Source organism: Trachemys scripta, chromosome 8 (assembly GCF_013100865.1).
Source record: "Trachemys scripta elegans isolate TJP31775 chromosome 8, CAS_Tse_1.0, whole genome shotgun sequence".
Taxonomy (NCBI): Eukaryota; Metazoa; Chordata; order Testudines; family Emydidae; genus Trachemys; species Trachemys scripta.
In genome coordinates, this window is record NC_048305.1 from 56,820,059 (window position 1) to 56,843,786 (window position 23,728).

The 23,728-nt window shown below is 39.1% G+C and overlaps 1 protein-coding gene across 1 annotated transcript in view; it reads left to right on the forward strand.

The window, feature by feature from the left end:
- The window catches only part of HMCN1 (hemicentin 1), a 329,872-nt gene extending 306,361 nt beyond the window's left edge, over positions 1–23,511 (forward strand). Inside the window, 11 exon segments of the mRNA XM_034778414.1 lie at positions 1,024–1,261; positions 2,988–3,050; positions 3,845–3,964; positions 4,127–4,261; positions 4,777–4,890; positions 5,571–5,696; positions 6,640–6,768; positions 11,683–12,033; positions 17,481–17,600; positions 21,001–21,127; positions 22,124–23,511. Of these exon segments, the coding sequence (XP_034634305.1) occupies positions 1,024–1,261; positions 2,988–3,050; positions 3,845–3,964; positions 4,127–4,261; positions 4,777–4,890; positions 5,571–5,696; positions 6,640–6,768; positions 11,683–12,033; positions 17,481–17,600; positions 21,001–21,127; positions 22,124–22,490 (1,890 nt within the window). The 3' untranslated portion in view covers positions 22,491–23,511.
- Positions 23,512–23,728: the final 217 nt, after the last annotated feature.

Below are 23,728 nucleotides of genomic sequence, written 5' to 3' on the forward strand. Positions count from 1 at the left end.
TAGCTTTTTCTAAACGTGAGGACTTTCCCATACTTTTTTTTCCCCAAAATGATCAGATACAGACTGGATTGTCTTGCAGTCTTCAAAGCAAGAGGTTATAATCTCATTGCCTTGTCTGTTAGTTTCATCCTGTTGAAAGAGGTCTACTACTACTCATTGGCTGCACTATTCATGGCTAGTGACAGGGCATTCCACACCTCTGGAACCCCTTCACTCCATCATCCCACAAAAGTCACTATTGAACACTTCAAGTCTTAACTGCTTGATCAAGCCATGGAAGATTTTGCTTGGATTAACAATAGGGATCGAGGGTTATGTATCATGGATTTGATAACTGTTTTTTATCCTGAAAGAATGTGGTTTTTTTTAATTATAAATGTAACATCTGCATGTGCTTGTTGATGGATAACCAATCCAAATATATAAATATTGGGTATAGTAAATAAGGATATTTAGATTTTTTTGATGTTTTGGAACAATCAATGTGCAGCGCCACCAAATATTTATAAAAGTTTCCTTACTGTGGTGTAATACTTCTGCAGTAAATTGTTTAGTTAGCTTATCATTTCTAGTAAACTTCCTAGATTATTAAATAATAAATATTGTGTGGTTGCTAGTAGCACTTCAGACCACAAAAGATCTTGTTATCAAACCAATCAGGACCTTTTATGGTTGTCAGGGTGTGTGTGGGGATGGGAGTTGGAAATATGGTCATACAGCCGCCATCATTAAAGTCAGGATCCACCAATTGCTACTAGACTGTGGCATCTCAGTTACCACAGTTATTTCCTTACTAATAATAGGGACATATAGTGGGAGCCATTAAAATTCAACAGTTATAGTAACTGAAGCTAAATAGCCATGTGCCATTTGCAGTACAATTTGTCCAGCTTTTTAAAAAGCACCTTTCTCTAGATACATCTCATGCTAGTTAAAAACAAAAAACCTCTTTTGCAGTAAACTATCTGAGCCAGAGAATCCAGTTGCTGGTACCGAGATCTGGATTTGTGATGTGTATTTCAGGATTACACGGAAGACTATATTCAGACTGGCCCTGGACGACTGTATGCCTACTCTACACGGCTCTTCACCATAGATGGAGTTAGTGTACCATATACATGGAACCACACCATTACCTATGATCACACTCGAGGAAAAATGCCATTCCTGCTGGAAACACTCCGGGCTTCCTCTATTGCAACAGAGTACAACCCACTAGAAGAAACACTAGCTTTTAGAATCCATGCTTCCATTGCAAAAGGTATTGTTTGATTCTTTATTAATGGAAAATGTATCCAATTTAGAGTAAGGCTTACTTCAAAATAAAAAGATAATATGAATGAAGAATACTGGGAGAATAGAATATCCTCCACAGTAGAGTATGATCTTGGAAGAGGAGGCTATTGAGCATTGAGATGTTCAGATCATTTTGGTACACATATACACATGTTGATGTTGATGTCACTTTCAATTTATTATATAGCTATGAATTTATTTGATACCTCTGATTTCCACTCCTGCACTTACCCCCCCCCCATCCACTTTTGCTGGGATTACTTATACCTCTGAACAGCTTCAAACTGCCATTTTGAAAAACTGAAAGAGAAAAGTTTAAGAGCCTCTAAATCATTCCTAAAATTGTTTTTCTGTAAAATATTGGAACGTACAGAAAACACAAATGATGTGGTGCAGTATATATAGGCTTTATTGGCTCTTGTTTGGGATTACCTGCATTTTTAAGAGCTGATGTGACAATAGATGGCTAGAAACAAGCCTAGTAAAGCTGGAGACTAGTGACTCATCTGTAGTCCTGGTGGATCATCAGTACAGCCTTTAACCTGTACTCCTCCAGTGCTGACTGTAGCCCACTCTGTGCTTCAGGCCAAGAGCAGGAAGAGGAGGAGAGGGAACTTTTTCTATCAGGTTGTTATTTTTTAATGGCAGTTATTTAAAAGCTTCTCAGAGGTTCAGAATATTAGAAATCCTGGTGGAGAGGGATTAATATAGGTAGAGTGCAGGCAACATAGTAAAAGATGCACGATAAATGCTGGTGATGGTAATACAAGAAACCACACAAAACCTATAAAATACAAGAGTGAACGTGAGAGAGAAAGTGGCCCATTGCCTTGCACCTTATATAATCATTTACATCAGTGCAAAGTGAGTGTAAAATACTTCCATCCTGAACAGGTAGCATGCTATACCCACTTCGCACTGGTGCAAATTACTATACAAAGTGCAGGGCAACGATGAATGAGGCCCAGAAAGAGACTCTGTGAAATAATGGGCTATTGCTATATTATCCTAAAGGTTCACCTGAAAGACTAAAAACCCGCAATGTAAAAAAATTAAAAAAAAAAGGAAACAAAAACTAATTTTAGCAACAGTGCTGCAAATAGAAAGGGTTAAATTCATTCAATGTAAGTGGCCAGCATAAGGCCCTTTGCACCTCATAAATTACATTTTAGGCCTATTTAAAAAAGTAGAACTTTTAGGTGTGGTTTTATCTTTAAAAAGGACCTTTTAAAATGTCATTGATGGGGAGAAAGGTTGGAAGAGGGGAATTTATTTAAACTGTCTCACTATTTTTAGATCACAGTTATTTCATTTGCCAAAGTAAAAGATGTTTTTTTCCTAACTACCAGCCCCCAACTTACCCCGAGATTTGAAAGTCAGTTTGGGGCTGTTTCATGCACTACTGCTTGTAATAGAACAACTGAAGACCAAGTTGTGCCCCCAGATGAACCTGTGCAATCCTGTTGTCTTCAAACCATGCCTTCACTGAACAACTCACTATGGGAAATCAGTGAAATACAGTGGAGTCCCTCAATGCCAAGTTTATATTCAGCTTTAAAGTGTAGACTGTGCCACTGATTGAAATTACTTGGTTAGCCAATCATTAGGCTGCAATATTTTAATCTTCTCAAAGCCATGAGTTGGTCATATTTTTTCATTACTGGTAATGGTTGGCTTCCTTTGCCCCATAGGAGACCATAGCAATCAGTGTCCTGCTGGGTTTGGTCTGAACTCTACTGGGCCCTACTGTTCAGGTAAGGAAATGAAAATGAACACAAAAATATAATCAAATACACAGCACACAGGTTGCTTTTGTACCATGTTATTGAATGCGTACATACAGAGTATGAATCACTTTTAAAATTGAACTGCTCACTCCTATAGATCTAACTCAAGCAAAACGCCAAATTGACAACAATATCAGACCCTATCTTTGTAAGTGAAACTGTCTCTTAAAAATAGAGTCTTAACTTGAACAACAAATATCTACTACATACACATACTTTTCACTCCTTCAGATTCCTGTGAAGATGTCAAACTCTAAAGAAATACAAAGAGACTTTCAAGAAACATTTGACTTGAATGGAAACTTTTTAAGGCTGTTGTTTTCTGTTGCACAGATCAATTCAAACCATGTCAATTGTCTTGACTGGCTTCCTAAAATACAGTGGGCCTGATTCTCTGCTGCAGTATACTCCAGTGTAGCTTTACTGAATTTAATTGTCTTTCACTAAAGTCAAACAGGTGCAACACAAGGAAGAACCTAGGCCTTATGTGATTAGCGTGCTGGCCTGATTTGGGAGTAATATAGAGATGCTTTAGTTTCAGGGGTATCCTACAAGGGATTATATGACAGGTAGAACCCTACAGTGAGCATGGGGTCAGCTTGCTGTCCCTGGCCATTGTACAAGAGCATAAAGAGGGAGAAAACACTTTGTACCCTCTGTGAACCCATAGAAAGGCCAGGGAGAGTCTTGTCCTGTTCTATCACTGAGACACACATGGAATCCCATAGGTTCTTGTAAAATTGCTCACTTTTATTTTTTAGATGAAGATGAATGTGCAGTGCGAAATCCTTGTTCTCATGCATGTCATAATGCTATAGGAACCTATTACTGCTCTTGCCCCAGGGGCCTCACCATATCAGCAGATGGAAGAACGTGTCAGGGTAAGCCAGACTTCAAATGACATGCACAGACTGGACACAACATAAGAACATAAAATGTGCTGATGGCATTCATATGTTATACCAGAATGGTTTATTATTTCCTAAGGTGCAAAATATTTTCATTTACTGAACAAATTTTTTATTGTTTGCACTTTATTGTAGATATTGATGAATGTGCATTAGGTGGACATACCTGCCATGCTGCTCAGGAATGTGAGAATATCATTGGCTCCTATCGTTGTGTGGTTAGGTGTGGAATTGGCTTTAGAAGAACATCTGATGGATTGAGCTGTCAAGGTGTGCAGTACTCTGACTTTAGTGCTAATAAACTGACACTACTTTTATTTAGCCATGTTTGTAAGTAACTTTCCCAAGAATGTCTTGGCTCTCTGGGAATAAGCTTCCTACTGATTCCTGATATCTACTCATACAGAGGTGTTCTTGGATCATTTTGGTAAGTGACACTTTATCAGTGACATTTTACTGTCTACATCTTAAAGGAAAAATCCTACCCAGAACAAAATAACATTCTTCTTGCTGAGTCCAGTATGTGTTTTCCTTTGTTATGTAGTGAGGTAAGCATACTTTCCTGTATCTATATCAGAAATTTTCACTCCTATGTCACTGTGCGGTTCTTTCTCATGTAACAATCACTTGCCTGACTACTTATGGAGGGCAATATGTGAAAAGGAGAAGGATAAGATCTTAGATCAAAGCAGAGCCTACAATGTGAAATATACCAAAGCACAATTTGTTGCAAATTATTACAAGATCCTCAGCTATAACATTTAAGGCTTTGCATTATTCAACAGATGTTAATGAATGCCAAGAGTTCAACTCCTGTCATCAGCGCTGCTTCAATACCATAGGAAGTTTCCACTGTGGCTGTGACCCAGGATATCAGCTAAAAGGCAGAAAATGCATGGGTATGAAATGAACTATAGAGTCAGGGGAATGGATTTCAATGTAATGTGTTAACATGATTCAAATGAAATTCCCTATAGAAGATTTATGGTATATGCAGAAACAAAGAATCCCCTGCTTTGTTGGATCCCTTTCTAAACCACGGGAAGCAAGCTTTAACATTTTTTGAGTGGGCTTGCAAAACACAAGTAGACTCAGTGGAAATGGATCAATGGGCAGAGTGCAAGAGAAACTGTCAAATGTGCTTGATACACACATAAAGACTGTATACACATATTTTCAAAGGGCTGGTCTACACTGGGGCGGGGATCGATCTAAGATACGCAACTTCAGCTATGCGAATAGCATAGCTGAAGTCAAAGTACCTTAGATTGAATTACCTGGGGGTCCACACGGCGCAGGATTGACGTCCGCGGCTCCCCCGTCGACTGCGCTACCGCCGCTCGCACTGGTGGAGTTCCGGAGTCGATGGTGAGCGCGTTCGGGGATCGATATATCGCGTCTTAACAAGACGCGATATATCGATCCCGGATAAATCGATTGCTACCCGCCGATACGGCGAGTAGTGAAGACATACCCAAAGGTACTTACCTAGTATAATTAAATTGGGGTTGTCTTGACCTTTGGGAATAGAGCATAAGAAAATCAGTTAGTAATTTAAATTCTTTTTTTTTAAATTAAGATGTAAATGAATGCAGGCAGAATGTATGCAGACCAGATCAGCACTGCAAGAACACACGTGGTGGTTATAAGTGCATTGACCTGTGTCCAAATGGAATGACCAAAGCAGAAAACGGAACATGCATTGGTGGGTACATTGGTTTATTTACCATATAATGATTCTAAAACAAAGGGCATGGCTAATATTTTCCAAAAATTGGTTACTCAAAATACTCTCTAGCCACCTAAAGAAATGGCCTACATTTCAAAGGTGCTGCGCACCCAGCAGCACTGACTACCCTTGGTTCAAGGGCATGCATACACTGTGATTTCTTGGTGAGAATTCATGTTAATTAGTGAGGGACATGTTACAAGTGGCAAGACTTTCTATCACCCACAGGCTTTCATTGCCCCCCTGTGGACAAATGGTAGAAGGATGTGTTTGTTGCTCTATTCTCTTTTTTTGAGGAAAAACAGTGGTTGGGCCCCTGAATTTCCTTTTCTCTCCCCTCCCCCTTCACTCTCAGTCCTAGAAAATTCATGTGAGTGTTGGAGGCTGGGATACTGTGCCCCTTTTGGATTTATATATGAACATCCTGCAGAATGTACCTGTTCTTCCTGAATATATTTTTAAGGTTTTTATAGAGAGATTACAAGTCCCTGTTGCTTATCAGGGTGCCTTTAATCATAAGGAATGCAAGGGGCCTTGTCAAATCCCCAACTGACACCAGGGGGAGGCAGATTTCCACCTCAGTGTTTTGGATTTGGTAAGATTAAAAACCTGGTAATAATCATCTGGAAATTTATAAAAAGATTGAATTATATAGATGCAACTCAGCTGAAAGATTGCTTACGTCCATCTCCATTCCCAGTATAATCCAGACCCACCACCATCTGTCACACAGCTGGTGCAGACTGATATCCAATCTTATTGTCATAGATGAGAAATGTATTATGTCCACCATGACCAGCTATTTTGTGAATACAGGACCAGATCCCTCCCTGGTGTAACTCTGTTCTTTATATTTAGAAAGAGAAAACCTCGGCTTCAGAAAAACATGACTACGACTAATTACCTCTGTTCCCTTTAGATATTGACGAATGCAAAGATGGTACCCATCACTGCAGGTACAACCAGATTTGTGAGAATACACGAGGGAGCTACCATTGCGTATGTCCAAGAGGGTATCGATCCCAGGGAGTTGGAAGACCCTGTCTGGGTATGTTGAGTGGAAACCAGCCTACAATAATACCATTCCATGGTCTCAATTACTGCTTTTGGCTCCTCTTTGTATTGTAATAAACCTAGGGACATTATCCCTTTTGAAGGCTATCCAGTCTGTTGTTGGGTACTCAAAATCCCCTAAATTAAAATTAAATGTCTTTTCATTAAACAGACTTCAAACAATTACTAATGACAGTTACTCTGTTAAAGCATTTAATTGTACCAGTGTACAGTGCTTTATCGGTCTTGTAGGGTGTATCTCATGTGTGCTACAATATCCAGGCATTCTGGGGACTGTAGGAAATCATGGCAGATGTAACTCCGAATCTGTTTGCTTTAGTTAGTTTCTTTAACAATAAAGATGGGTATGTACATGCAGGCTGCACACTTGGGATCAGATTGGGTGATTTAGGGCTAGGTAGAGTATGGTTTGGAGTTGGCCCATCCTAGGGGAATTCCAGCAGGGATTGTGTGCTCGGAGGCATGGTCCATCCTAGAACTCACTCTGTGAGCAAGAGTCTGCACATTTAACAGTCCCTTAGGATGATGCAGTGTATTACAGCTGTGTACCCCTATAGGTCTCCTGGTCAGCATGGAGGGAGCCCTACTGCTTTTCTGCCTCTCACTCTCTCTCTAAAGGGAGAGGGAAGTCCCTACATTCACTGGACTACCGACACTGATTCTGTCTGGCTGTTGTGTATGGGGCACTATTTGTGGTAAAGGCTTCTTCCATAAATGGGCCCTTTCGCACAGGGCCAGGGGCAGTCTAGCCTCAAGTAAAAGAATTCTCACCATAACATTTTAATATCTTTAGCAGAGATATTTTAATGCAGTTTATTAGGCATCATTATAATGTCAGTTCAAGTGTATGAAACATTTCCACTGATATCAGTTCCTGGACTTCTACAGACCTTAGAATGGTAAGAGGATCAATTTGATTCATGTTTTATATGGGATATTTAAAAATATGATAGCTTGTCTAGCTTATCAGTGAAACTATTGTGAAAATGTTGGTGTATCACTCACGGATCTCTAACGGGAGTTTCAGTTATATGTCAAGTGTTGTCCATAGTAAGATATATGATATGATAGAAAGCTTGATAATTAAATGCTCAGTAACTGCTTTGGAAAGTTAAGTTATTTGAAACAGAAAAGCCTAGATTCTTTTTAATACCAAAAGAAAGGAGTGCACTTTAGGGACTAATTCGAAAATTTAGTTTTACAAATTTAAAAGCTGATTATTTTAGGGTTTTTTTTAATGTTCTGATCAACACCTGATATTCATGTTGCATAATCAAAGGGATACTGTCTGGAATGCTTTGGTTTGCCATATGGTCAGTGCTCACCTGCACTCTAAGCATGGCTTTGGTGTAATGCAGAACTGTGACTTGTTGCTTTTAATTTTCTACTTTGTCACATATGCTGCTCCTGTAAAAATGGCTGCAATTTTTACTGGGTTTTTCATTTTCATCATTTACATATCTTCATATATGTCTCATCTGTAACTCATTGCAAAGGATATAGCTTATTTTACAGACCAAAAACTGTTTTGCACAGGTAAGAAACCTTGAAACCTCAGTTGTAAAAAATGCTGTAGGTAAAGTAACTAACTGCACAGAGTTTCAAGATTTCTTTACCCATATGTTTTGTTTTTATTATATTTTGCCTCTTAATCACACATTAGAGGGTGCTGTCATGGTCTAGATCCTCACAGGTATAAATCAGTTAAGCTCCAATGAACCCAGTGGAGCTATGCAGAATTATACCGCTGAGGCTCTGATCTCATTTAAAAAATCCTTAGCTGTGTTGCTTAGAACACCTGAAAATAATGAAACTGGAAGAATGTTTTAAATCAAATATCTTCTCTGACATTTATATTGTCTATTTTTCTGCTTTTCATTCTGTTGGGAACAATGAAATTAACTAGTCAGTTTCATTTATTTATAGTTAGCATCCTTTCTCACTGGTTTTCCTGCACTAGACACTAGAGTAATACTGCAAACGAAGATTTAAATCCCAATCTCAAACTATAACATTTTTTAAGAATTTCAGAGAAATTTTTAAGAATTTCAGTGATTTGAGCATTGGCCTGCTAAACCCAGGGTTGTGAGTTCAATCCCTGAGGGGGCCATTTAGAAATCAGGGTCAAAAATCTGTCTGGGGATTAGTCCTGCTTTGAGCAGGGGTCAGATTAGATGACCTCCTGAGATCCTTTCCAACCCTGATATTCTATGATTAAAGAATGTGGATGTTTCTTCCATTCTCAGGGTGGGGGAACAAACTTTGGACCTGATCCTGCAACTTATCACCCTGCTGCATCAGGACCTTTATAGTACTTCATGTGCTCCTGTAAAACTATTAATCCTAGAAGAAAATGGTAACATTTTGACTAGGATTGGATTTTGGAGCTTATTAAAAACTGACCAGAACCTTTGCTGATCCTGAACCCAAACAGAATTTTTTGTCAAGCTTAGAAATCGGACAAATATTTGATAATGAGCTCTTCAGTCTATCAGATATAAGTATAACATAATCCACTGGTTGGAAGTTGAAGCTAGACAAGTTCACTGGAAATAAGGAGAAAAAATTTAACAGTGAGGATAATTAACCATTGGAATAATTTACCCAAGGTTTGAGGCAGATTCTTCATCATGGCCAATTTCTAAATCAAGATTGGATGTTTAGTAAAAGATGTGCTGTAGGAATTATTTTTGGAAAGTTCTATGGCTGACTAGATCAGGGGTGGGCAAACTATGGCCCGTGGGCTGGATCCAGCCTGCCAGCCATTTTAATCTGGTCCTCGAGCTCCCACCAGGGAGCGAGGTTTAGGGCTTGCCCCGCTCTGGCGCTCCGGTCAGGGGCCGCTCCGCGTGACTCCTGGAAGCAGTGGCGTGGCCCACCTCCGGCGCCTACGATTAGGGCCAGCCAGGGGACTCCGCTTCACAAACTGCGCCTACCCCAAGCACCGCCCCCCATCAGCTGGGAACCGCGGCCAATGGGAGCTGCAGGGGCGGCGCCTGCTAACGGGGCAGCACGCAGCAAAGCCGCCTGGTTGCTCCTCCACATAGGAGCCAGAGGGGGGACATGCTGCTGCTTCTGGGATCTGCTTGAGGTGCGCGCCACCTGGAGCCTGCACCCCTGAGCCACCCCTCTGCGCCCCAGCCCTGATCCCCCTCCTGCCCTCCGAACCCCTCGGTCTCAGCCCAGAGCACCCTCCTACATGACTGGAACCCTACCTCTTCCTGCCCCCCGCGGCCCAACCCCCTGCCCCAGCCCGGAACCCCTTCCCGCACCCTGAATTCCTCATTTCTGGCCCCACCCCGGAGCCCGCACCCCCAATCAGAGCCCTCACCCCCCCACACAACCCAACCCCAATTTCATGAGCATACATGGCCCACCATATAATTTTTATACCCAGATGTGGCCCTCAGCCCAAAAGTTTGCCCACCCCTGGACTAGATGATCTCAGTGGTCCTTTCTGGCCTTGGAATCTATGTAAATAAAAAGTACTAAATGCAAAAAAGTTAATTCCTCCTGATTCCACCCAGAAGTGGAAGTGCCCAAACAATACCCAGAGAGTCTGTTGTGAGATTCTTGCTCTGCTCTGCAAACCTGAATTCTTTGTATAATTAAGAGAAAATTCACAAACTAAAAGCTTGGATTCTTACTCAAATGGAACTAAACCTCTGGACTTTTTGAAGGGTCAACGATCATTATCACTCACCCTAGTGTGAAAATTCAGTATTACAGCCCAGAAATCTCAGTAACTTATCTCCTTCTACCTCAGTATCATAGAATGTAGAGTATCAGAAGGTGCCACAGGACCCTCTGTTGCTTTTTACAGAATGTAGAATGGACCTCATCTTCCCCTGTTACTAGAAATAGTGCTGCTACCAAGGATACACAACATATATTAGTGCCTCTTGGATTTTTCCACATGCCTTTTGGGGGTAGAATCCTTACAGCTCCTTTCTCCTTTATGTACTCCCAAGGCACCAGAAGAACAGAGTAGTCTTACATGGAAAGGAGAGCTGGACACAGTTTCCCCCATAGCCTATCAATGCTGCTTGTGGAGCATCCATAAAGAGTCTAAGAAATAAATCTGAAATTACCAACAGTATGGGATTTTTAGTATGGGAAAAATCAATGTTCAGTAAAGTCTGGGGTTTTAAATTTGACTTTCAGATAACTTCAGTCACTAGAGCAGTAATACTCAGACCTCAGTGGTTCAGGAGGCAAATTAGTGATCAACATTACCCAAAAGAGCCCCAGTCGTGTGAATTCATTGTTTAATTTACTAGAGTACTATCATATTTAAACAGTATGATGGGAGATATTTAGTTTATATATAATTCTCACAGCAAATAAGTTAGTGCAAGTTGATAACTTAATTGGTTAATAACATACTAAAAGCATCCTGATTGTGTGATTTAATTATTACCCAGTGTTTTAATATGTGCTGGAAAGAGCAACAGCAAACACATTAAAGAGCCATTTGTGGCTCACAAGCTGCAGTCTGAGTATCACTACCCTGTAGGACTCACTCAGCCCTTGCAAGCATGGAGTGAAAGGAATAAACACAGATCCCCCCCCCATTTCACAGCCACCTCATCCCTCAGATGTATTGTGTGCTAATCCTTAAAGGGATTTAATCCACACAGAATAAAAAGAGTGCTACAGTCTCATGTCTTAACCAGTTTCATGGGAAGAGTAAGAAAGATTACTGTACATGGCAAAATAATGTACCCACTTTTTTTTGGCATTGGGCTCTGTATATTTTAATGACTTCAGGATCTCATTTATGTCCTCGGTTTGCTCCAAAGACTGATGTATTTTTTTCTGTATGTGTGTGTGTTTTTTTTCTCCCTTTTTATATGGTTTGTTGCTCTGGATCATGTCATATGAGCAGACATTAATGAATGTGAACAAGTGCCTAAACCGTGTGCATTTCAATGTGCCAACACCCCCGGCAGCTTCAAGTGTATCTGTCCACCTGGACAACATTTATTAGGTGATGGGAAATCTTGCGCTGGATTGGAGAGGTTGCCAAATTATGGCACCTATTACAATAACTATAACTATGCTCAATTCTCCCCTGTGAGAGACAACTATCAACCTCAACAGTATTACAGGCCCGCCTCAGATCTCTACAGCTCCTACTCTGAGTATAGAAACAGCAGAATACCTCTCTCCAGGACTAGAAGGAATATTAGAGAAACTTGCCCTGGAGGCTATGAGGCACGAAATGACAAATGTATAGGTAAATGTCAGCCATGTCTATCCAATTTTTTTGTCTTCACATATTGAGCTATCTTGTCGCTTGCTTCGAAGCATGATGGTGTAGGGTGCCATACATTTTTTACTGCCATGATGTATTTTCAATGAGTTATGCATGTTTTTCCAAAGAAGTGCTAGTAAAATTTTTGTGGAAGCCCTCCCCACCCACATCCCTCATATTTTGTTTGTCAGTTGCTGTATATTCTCAAATGGATAATGTTTTATTATATTTCCCTTCTGGGGGTATTAGCCTTCCTCTGACTTTTTTCCCTTTGAAAACCAATAGTCACTATGCATGCAGTTCTGAAAATCTTACTTACATCAGACTCCCTTTGACTTCAGCGAGAATTTGGCCTGAGTAGATTCTGAATAATGATTTCTGGACTGGACACTGTGGAAACAATAGCTTCATTAGTATGGGCAGAGGCTAGTCACATATGTAAGTGCAGCATAAACACACACTTTAGAATGGTTTGAAATGGATACCATAGTTGGTGAAACATAGAAGTGACAGCACTCCCTGCAACCCACCGAACATACCAGACAAACAAGATGCTCTGCAAAAGGTTAGAAAGACAGAATTGCCCTTTTTCTGTATGTGGGAGTAAGGAGACATGGGTTTTCTTTGTGATTGGCCCACTCTGTGACTGTAGGCATGTCACCAATGGTCTGATTGTCAGATGTGCTGAGCAACTACAGATTCCACTGAGGTCAATGGGAACTGCAGGTGATTTGCACCTCAGAAAACCAAGCCCTTTGCCCATCTACAGTTCAGTTGCCCCGTCTGTGAAGTCCAAGGAAGAAGGGCTAGGTGTTTTCAGCATTACTGTTGTTTATTATTACAAGCCTAATTCTGCTCCCATAGAAATCAAAGACCACTTAGCACATGTTGTTGACTGATTTATTTTAGGGCAATAGGATTCATCTCTTCATGTTTAGCAGTTAAGAGTTTCAGACATCTTTCCTAAGGCAATCTTTATTGGCAGTGGATGAGCACTACCCAAACCCTCTAATGTCTGCTGGTCATTTTGACTGCAGCCTAGACAACAGGCAAGAAAGAAGGCTGGGGACTGGAATACACATCAGCGCCACTCTTGTGCATGTTTTGTTTCTGTATCAGACAAGCAAATAATAAATATGGGCAGAATTGCATTGGGGAACAAGGGGACTGGGATGACCTTTAAGCAGACACTCACTTTAATTTTCAAAAAGAGAGTGAGCAGCATGACAACTAGCAAAGGACATGAAGAATGATTTAATCTTCAGCAAATATGCTGCTTTAAAGCCAGATGCTTTCACCCTTACTCCTCGGGTGCTCTTATTGACTTCAATGGGATATTCAGTCATATTGCATAAGGTACTATTCATGGTGAGGAAGTCTGGCCCTCACTATAACTTTTCTGAATGCATTTAATAGAGAAGTCTATCCTGCTTCAGATAATCTGCACATAGTGCCATAGATGCTAATGATGCACATCATAGGCACAACATGCTCACAAGATTAGATACTACTAATCCTCATGTAGTATATTCTAGTCCAGTGGTCGGCAACCTTTCAGAAGTGATGTGCCGAGTCTTCATTTATTCACTCTGATTTAAGGTTTCGCATGCCAGTAATACATTTTAACATTTTTAGAAGGTCTCTTTCTATAAGTCTATAATATATAACTAAGCTATTGTTGTATGTAAAGTAAATAAGGTTTTTTAAATGTTTAAGAAGCTTCATTTAAAATTAAATTAAAATGCAGAGCCCCCCGGACCGGTGGCCAGGCCCAGGCAGTGTGACTGCCACCGAAAATCAGCTTACGTGCCACCTTTGGCACGCGTGCCATAGGTTGCCTACCCCTGTTTTAGTCGCAGAAGACTTAATAATTAATGCTAATAAACATATGTTGCAGTCATGCGGACCTTAACCAAACTTGTACTGACTTCTGATAGTTTTCTAGTTAGCACCGTTTATTGTGGACACAACTATTTTAGTCAAAGATTTGGAATATGCATTCTCAGTCTAAAGATTTAAATTGATCTTTTGGGCCCTGATCCAGCTCCCATTGAAGTCAGCAGGAGATGGGGTCCATTGTAAAGGATCCAGTTCTTCAGGTAATATACTTATAGTCATTTCAGTAGAACTGAAATTTAGATTTTTAAACTAATTTCTTCCATAGTCTAAGCTGGAAATGATATAATCCACGAGACTCCTTTCCCAAGAGAGGGAGAAAAGTTAAGATTTGGTTAAGATACATACCCTGGGAATTACAATTAAAAATCCCTTTCACCATTTTGTGTTGAATTTTATGTAAAGAACGATGTGTGAGACAGAGGTGGGGGAGTAGGAATGTGAATAGATGTTCCTCCCAAATGTAAACCACACAAGGCCTGAGCTAGTGTAAGTTTAACTTGAGTAAGGACTTACTACCCTAATAAGTGGAGGTTTTCAAGCAGTTTAAGGAATTAGAATTAAGGAAGGTCTGTGTCTAAATCCCCCAGCCTGCTTGGAAAATCTTAACCTGTTGCATTATTTTGAAGTTATAAAAGGTCTACAACGAGCATAGACTAATTTTCTGACTGTCTTACCAGATATTGAGCTTAAGTCCCACCATGGCAAGGGAGGCAGAAACTTGTGAGGGAGGCTATTGCACATCAGGAGGGATTCACCCTTTGGAAAGCTTTAAATTGGTACAGCAGCTCCCATAAGTGGAAGCTTCCACTGGCAATGTGCCAAATCAGTGCATTTCCTGGGTACCCTGACTCAGTCCTCTCCTCAGCCAGCTCCCTCTACTGTCTGGGGAAGGTTTGACTGACTGTGGGCCCTACAGCAGACCATGTGTTGTAGGCAATTTGCTCCATGGTATTCCCCTCTTTCTTCTCCCCAGACTCTGCTTTCCAGCACTAGATGCCAGCAGCTTGGCCTCTCCCTGTGGAATGTATAATACTCACGTTGAGAAAACTTATATCAGAAAGAGGTGAGGGTGTGACAGGTTGGGTCACAGAGACCCCCTTGGCACTGCCACCTGATGTGCTGCCATTTTCTCTGCCAGTTTGGGCCTCCAGAACCCTGCCTTGTCAAGCCAGACACACCAGTCTGCTCCAACCCAGACCCAGAGTCTGAACCATGTGCCCCAAAGCTGCAGACTTAACTGAAAACAAAAGTGCTCGTCTCTAGCACCCAGACACCTAGCTCCCTATGGGATCCAAACCTCAAATAAATACATTTTATTCTGTATAAAGCTTATACAGGATAAACTCATAAATTGTCCACTCTCTATAACACTGCTAGAGAGATATGCACAGCTGTTTGCTCCCCCAGGTATTAATCACTCTGGGTTCAATAATAAGCAAAAGTGATTTTATTAAGTATAACAAGTAGGATTTAAGTGGTTCCAAGTAATAACAGACAGAACAAAGTAAGTTACAGGGTGGATAAAAATCAATGATTTAAAAAAAAAAATCTAAAAATTTAAATCGGATTTTTTTGATTTTGATAAAATGCTTTTTGAGGAAAAAACCTATCTCAAGATAGTTTTAATTAAAATACATTATTTTAAAGATATCTCATCATGGAATAGGGATTATAAATTCTAATTCTATAGTATGAGACAATATATTCATGTAATGTTTAAGAAAAGTTTTGTAAATGAGTTCCAGTAGTTCATGGATTAGGGACCCAATCTTATGGGGGTCCAAGGGCTTCTGTAAAGATTATAGAAGCCAATATTTTAAGTTTCTCATGTTGACCTGGCTGACATAGTCAATTTAATTTTTTTTTAAATTGCATTTCACTTATTTAGTTAAAAACAATTTTAACAAAAACAAACCTGATTTTAAAAAACTTGAATGTTTAACTAAATTAAAAAATGCATATGCTTATTTTGTTAAAATATTATATGTTGCTGTTGAAGAAAAAAATCCAGAATACATAACATTGTTGTTCTAGTTAAATAAAACAATTTAAATATCTGTCTGGTGATGTTCTCCTCCTAATACAGCATGGCAAGAAAATCCTCCAATGTTGATTAACCTGTTGAATTGGAGACAATTCACCTCTCAAATAACTTCATAAATATCTGCTTCAATTACCTTTGGTAAATAAAATAACCAAACAATCATTCATTTTCTGATATAGCTGTAAAACTAATCTGAAAAGTTTTCAAAATAAATCACTTTAAAAATGTATAGTGTATACCTTCTAAAAATGAAAACTACATCTATCTCTGAGTTGTGAAGAATATGTATTAAGGTTATAACAACCAATAAAAATGCACTTTTATGTAGAAATCCATGATTAAATGGAGTCTTCCTGACTAGTGATTTAAATCAAATCCACCCTGGCAAGTTACCAAGCAAAATAAAACACACAAGTCTAAGCCCAATACATTAAGAAACTGATTACAGATAAATCTCCTCAGAGCTGTTCCAATAAGCTTCTTTCATAGACTAGACTCCTTTCTAGTCTGGGCCCAATCCTTTCCCTGGTACAGTCCTTGTTCCTGCTCAGGTGGTAGCTAGGGGATTTCTCATGACTGCCTCATTTGGTCTGTTCCTCCCCCTTATATAGCTTTGGCACAAGGTGGGAATCTTTTGTCTTTCTGGGTCCCCACCCCTCCTTCTAAATGGAAAAGCACCAGGTTTAAGATGGATTCCAGTACCAGGTGACATGGTCACATGTCCCGGGAGACCCCAAGCCTTCAATCTTCCTGGCCTGACTCACAGGAAGGCTTGCAACTAAACGGAGCTATTTACAGCCAATTGTCCTAATTGATGGGAGCCATCAAGATTCCAAACTTCCCAAAGTCTGGGACTTTGCATAATTACAATAGGACCTCAGGGTTATATTTCTAGTTTTAGATACAAGAATGATACATTTATACAAATAGGATGATCACACTCCGTAGATTATAAGCTTTGTAATGATACCTTACAAGAGACCTTTTGCATGAAGCATATCCCAGTTACATTATATTCACTTATTATATTTTTATAAAACCATATAGACTGCACAACATCACACTCATTAGCATATTTTCATAGAATCATGTGGAGTGCAATGTCACAGAGGGATCCCTACGAGCTAATATATTATGATTATTAATCACTTAGGAATTGAGGCCAGACATGCAACATGTCAGCCCAAAAGTAAAAATTGAGAAACTAATTATGAGCAACTGAATACATGTATTTTGAATGGAAAAGATTTCTCAGACTTGCTAGATGGCCATTCGATGACACTACGAGATCCTGAAACTTCCCAAGCAGCTCAGAATGTGCATTGCATACAGATGGAGATTAATCACTCAAAGGTTTTTGTATTAGTATACTGTCTGGGGAAGTTTCTGCACACAGAGATCAGACCAGTCTGATCTGGTTAGCAAAAAGACAGAGATCAGTCTGCTTCAGTATTTGAATATCTATATTTTCATGCTTTTTTTGCAGATATTGATGAATGTGAAAACAGAGATGCCTGTCAGCATGAGTGTAGAAACACCCTAGGAAGTTATCAGTGTGTTTGTCCCACTGGTTATCGTCTTATGCCCAATGGCAAAACATGCCAAGGTAAGTAAATATCTCTCCAGATCTGTGTGTATGTGGAGAATACATAGATGGAGTATTTTTTAATTTGTTTCCTATCAACAAATATGTGCCATTCTATTGCAACTGCAGCTAGATATAGACTCAAGCCCCAAAACTCAGGTCTAACTTTCAAACATCCCAAAGTGCAGGGGCTATTAGTCTTGGGGATTTGGTTCAGTCCATTATAAAGCCATTTGTGAAATTCAGATATGGCTTCAGATTTCAATATATCCCAGATTTGGGTTGTTTGAAGCTGGGAGTTTGGCTCCATTTCTACTTGTGACCTTCAGTGTATCGACTAGTTGTATATCAGGAAATAACCCCAGAATTGAACAATTTTTTAAATATGAAAGAAGAGACAAAGAAAGCAACGTAAAGAGCAGTGCTTTAGAGCACAGCATGGGGACGGGGGGGATGGATGCTCCTTTGGGCTGCATTAGATTGGGTAAACCACCTCAGATAAAGTAAGACTTTGCTGAAAACTAGAAACAAACCTTTTCTAAACTACTCTATGCTTACTGTGAGGGTGGCAAAGCTAGATCACAGACCAAGTTGCTATGATGAAAACACAGGCCACCGCAGACTTGTCTCCTCCTCACTTCAGAGCCTCCACTGGCCTCATCATCTGTTTGATTTGTACTTTTTGCCTATCTGGGCACAATTTTGAAATAAAAAATGGTGCTCAGCAAGGAAACAATACAGGCAATTTCAGGGTTGATTTAAATCAAAGCTACTTAAATCACTGATTTTAATCATGATTTAAATCAACAAGCAGAAAACCTTCATTTAAATCATCAGTTTTAATCGTGTGTTGCTTTTGGACCTTTTGTTATTTTCCTAAAGCAAGGCTGATTCTCATTGGTTGGTAATCATTAAAATATATTGTTTGCAACTAAATATAGCCTTTGCACTAAATGTGGTACTTTTTTTGCTAACCAGGAGGATATCTATACACATTTATTTAAGCAATTTTCTAGCTTAATTTATTCAGATTCTTAATTTTTATAACATTAGAAAATGTTGAATGATACATTTCTTATTTACTAGCTCTGTTTGGATGGAAATTCAGAGTCAATTAAAATGCTCAAAATATTTTTTTTATTAATTAGAACTACCTGAAATGTGCTGGATGCATAAAAATAGTTTATCAAAACATGGTTTTACATTTAATACTTCCTTTGTTTAATAAATCAGTTAGTTCAATTCACAGATCAAACTGATTGTTTATGGCCACCATGTCCTTCCAGATTTTAGAACTAGTAGATATCATCCTCTCATACCTACTTTTTTACTCATAGATGGGAAGAAGAAAGCAAGCTTTCCTGCTTTTTAAACTCCCAGTTTCTTAACTTTGAATGAACTATTTGAATAAACTGAAATCAAGAAAATGTTCCCTGTGCACAAGATGCTACTGCAGTCAAAAGCTGGTTCAGCACTTCAAGGAGCTTAACCAGTGACTTCCCATCAGTTCAGCTGTGTAATTTTCTTTAAATTTTTGCAGTAAACATGTCCTGCTTAATATTATATTTTCTATTTTAACATATTATAATACATTTAGACCATACATAGAGTGTCATAATTTTAAATAGGTTTAAAAAAATCAATTTTTTATCATCAACTCCGAGTCATATACTAAGCAACATGAGCCACTCTGGCTCCTGCCGTAATTGTTCTGGATGGGAGCAGAGCTAGAAATGCCTCAAGCAAGATTGTAAATGGCTGAAGAACAGCCTGCCTTGATGGAGAGCTTAAGCAAGCCTGTTTTACAAGATTTGCAGCTCACTCTTCAGATTCAACAGGTTCAGACAAGCACATGATCTTTTTTGGATACTTATCCAAGTTGATTCAGAGGTCCCTCCATCACTAGAAAATATATAGGCACCAGATATATCTGTGGGTACTGACTGGCACATCTGGATGTTAAACACCAAAATATTTGGCATTAAAATTTTACCTCACTAAATTCTTCATCCCAATAAGAAGCTATTAAATGCTGTTCTTACACTAAAGAATACACTATATTTTCAATTGCAAACCATAATTTTTTTTTATTGCTATTGGTTATTTGTGTTGTAAAGAGGTCTTAGCATATACAGAAATCAAGCATTTCGTTTCTACGCAGGGCCAGCAAAAGAGACAGAACTCTGGATCTGATCTCTTCAGAACTGAGGTTAGGAGTGGTTGTAGTTTGGAGTCTGAATTTAGATTCAGACCCTAATAGTGCAGTTGAGCCTTATTGTTGCAAATCCAAACTCCTCTGAATTTTGGAGTATTCAAAATGGAGATCTAACTTTGATGGTACTTCTGATTACAGATGGCTTTAGCCAAAATACTGAGAGAGAGAGAGAGAGAGAGAGAGACTGTTTTTATGGTACTCCTTGCCCACCTACAGCCAGCACATACTTGAAATATCCTGATAAAACATTTTCCTGCACAAGGCTTTCAGAAAAGTGTTTTGAGCCTCTTAAGGCTCGGATAAGTAGTCAAACTGTGGAGTGTAGTATCTGTTTGATAAAAATCCAAGAAACCTTTATATTTGAGGTTTTTGCATTTCATATAAAGTTCACAAAATCAGTCTAGTTTCCTAAAAACCTATAAAAATGTTGTGGGTTTTCCATTTAAAAAAACAGAGCCATTTTAAAAACAATTTTGCTAAGTCAAAACAAGATGCAAACCTTTGCAGTTTCCCTGCATGGAATTTCAGCACAAATATTTTGCAGTCTCTAGTTAATGTGTTTCATGGGAATAGCACAGATTGGCTACATCAGATTGATGGCATGAGGCAATATTAAACCAAGTGGTGATGCTCAGAAAACTGACTATGTAAACTATTTCAAACTACTTCTTACTCTGTAAGTTTGCCCATGTGGTCCTTCCAATATGTCCCTAACCCTGACCACAACGTTTCACTGTTAGAAGTAAAACCGGTTTCAAAACCAAACTAATCCTTAGCATGTCCTCAGCATCAGCCAAAAATGGTGCCCTCACACCTTATAGTCCACCAAAGCCCATGACAAGATTTTGTTTCAAGGACAATGACAATGTAGCTGCAGTTTATCGCAAGCTCTTTAGGGCAGGGACTCTCTCTTCTTTGTGTTTCCAGAGCAACTAGCACAACAGGGCCCTAGGCACTCACGCAATACAAACAACAACAATAAATGTATATTACTGGGGTTACTAGTTCCACTAAATCAAATACCAAGGCAGAGTTCTAAGAATAGGAACATGAAACGTGAAGTGGGGAAGGCTACTTTGCATGCAGACATATGGTACATACTGTTGTCTGGCAATATTTTATGACAGTGATGTGCTTAGTTTTTCCTGTACCTGTGAAATTCACCTCAATACAAAGAAGTGATTATCTGCATCTCTTTACAATCAGATGTTGATGAGTGCCTTGAACAGAACATTCACTGTGGACCAAATCGCATGTGCTTTAACATGAGAGGAAGCTACCAGTGTATAGATACACCTTGTCCACCAAACTATCAACGAGATCCTCTTTCTGGGTATGCTTTATTTAAGTTTTTTTTTCCAGGTTCTTCTCCCCAAACATTAGCCCTGATCCTGCAGTGTAATCTGCTAGCACAGAATCCCACTGACATCAGTACAATTCTGCATCGGTGCAGAGATCCACACCAGTGGATTACAGTTACAGTCTTGGGCCTGTTCTCTGTACAAAGATTGGTCACTGGTGACAGTGATATATATGCATTGTTGCTTCACGTTATTGATAAATAATAGAATTAGATTGCAGTGGATTTACACAAATGTTGTGACTTCTGGCTGCCAACACGAATCCAATATTACTAATGTTCGATTCAGTGGAAGCAAGGTCAGACTGTTTGTGTACCAATAGAATCTGACACACCAACTTTCAAACCCTGTCATGACAGATTTTGTTCAGATTCTTCCTGATGATTCAGTTTCCTTCAGCAAACAGTGATGGGGCCTTTTTTGCTCGTTGACATTTTCTGGGTCTAGTTTATTTTTGGACCGTGCTTAGATGCTTCCATTTATATTTTTAGAGCACTTCAAAATAGTTACTAATCCTTGAGAACAAACATCCCCACTCAATATCTTTTTTTTTAATTTTGGAGGCAAAATTCTGTAATATGTCATACACACCAAATGGAGAATGAAGCCTAAATATTTTATAAGCTGTCCCAAACAAGCCTTTTTTTTGTGTGTTGTTTACGAGCTTGGTCACTAAAATGATGCGCTATTGACTATAGCAACCAAAACAAGAAATAATCTAGGATTTCTTTTTAAAGCTATCAATATTTTTAGTGCTTCTCTGTGGCTTCCAGGGCATTCTATTATCAGTGAAACGTGGTTGTGGTTTCAAAGGAACAAGATCGGGTTGTCTATACTGAAGTAACTGTGTCACGCGTGTGCACCGGAATTTGGCCTTTGCTGCATAATGCCCTAATTCTGTACTAAATTATAGTGACCTGCATAATACCTTCTGCCTGGCTACTTCAAAGTATTGTTTTTATTCCTAGCTTCTGTCTCAAGAACTGCCCACCAAATGATTTGGAATGTGCCCTTAGCCCATATGCCTTGGAATACAAACTCGTTTCCCTGCCATTTGGAATAGCTGCCAATCAGGATTTAATTCGACTGGTTGTCTACACTCAAGATCAAGTGATGCATCCCAGAACAACTTTCCTAATGGTAGATGAGGACCCAACAATCCCATTTGCTCTCCGAGATGAAAATTTAAAAGGCGTAGTGTTCACAACCAGGCCACTGCAAGTGCCAGAGACGTACCGGATGAGAGTCAGAGCTTTGTCCTACAGCACTGATGGAAACATTGAATATCAGACAACTTTCATTGTTTATATAGCTGTGTCTGCCTATCCATATTAAAAAGCACACTTCAACCAGTAATTGAAGTATTTTAACCATATTCGAAAGTGCCAGTGGGTATTACCACTTCCAGACTCACAGTACTGCCTCCTCTTAAAAACAGTTGCAAACTTTGCAATGTGAAAGTGGTGCTATGCTCTTTTCTTATGCTTTCCCTGAAGATGCCAATATTTCCATTACTCCAATTTAAAAAAAATCCATGGTTCTAAGGAGCCTTTACCACTTGCTTTATTTATTACACTGGAGCAGTAACTTTCCACAGATGGTTCTGAAAATTCACCAGAGCAAATCAGACGTGCAAGGTGGAATTTTAGTGGTGAAAGTAGTAGACAAAAATCAGTCTAATCCTATGAAGCTAAACAGAGAACTAGATATATTTCTGATTTTTAAGGGTTGCTAAATGTTTTACAAATTTATCTGCTGAAAAATGATATTTTTCTTACCAAATACTTGATAGAAATAGGTTTGTATGTACATTGTTTTATTTGGTCAAAAAGGAAAACTACCACTCAACACTCAAAAATGCTAAAATGGATGCCATATTGGTGCTTATTTTCACTTGGAAATTTTGGAATAGGAACCTGTGACATTCATGTGATTTCAGCCAGGCCATTACTGTTCTGAAGAAAAAATGACACCGCTACTTCCACCTTAGACAGCAGATATTTCATTATAAAAATCTTACTCTGACATTTTGGTATAACCCATTAATTTAGCTCCAAATCTTCCACATTCCACTACTGCTGGTTGGTTGTTTTGTTTTCAAAAATGGAACTTTCCCCCTCCAAAATCTAGCAAGTTTGGTTCAGCAAAATATTAGGTGTCAATACACTGTATAAAGGTGGTAACAAACTCTGGAAGTAATTTTGTCAAGATGTATTCTATTTTTATGAAATGTATATATGTGGTTTTTCCCCCATGTGTATTTTCTATGCAATATCTTGAGTTTTTTATAACAACATTTTTACCAAAGGATAATGTTACATCAGAAATAATCAAATAAAGGTTCACTTTTTCTTAACCTGTGAGATTACTGCAGAATTTTTCATAGAACAAATTACTTGCTACGAATTAGTCACACATCTCTAGTTCTAACCCAGCAGCTGAAAGAAGAATTGACAATCTTTTGAATTTGTACAATTTGAAGGCACAAATTGGGAGAGCCCTCAGCTTGGGAATTCTTTCCATGTCCCCCATTCATCAATGAAGCCCAAGTCTGGGACTCTTCGGAGACTATT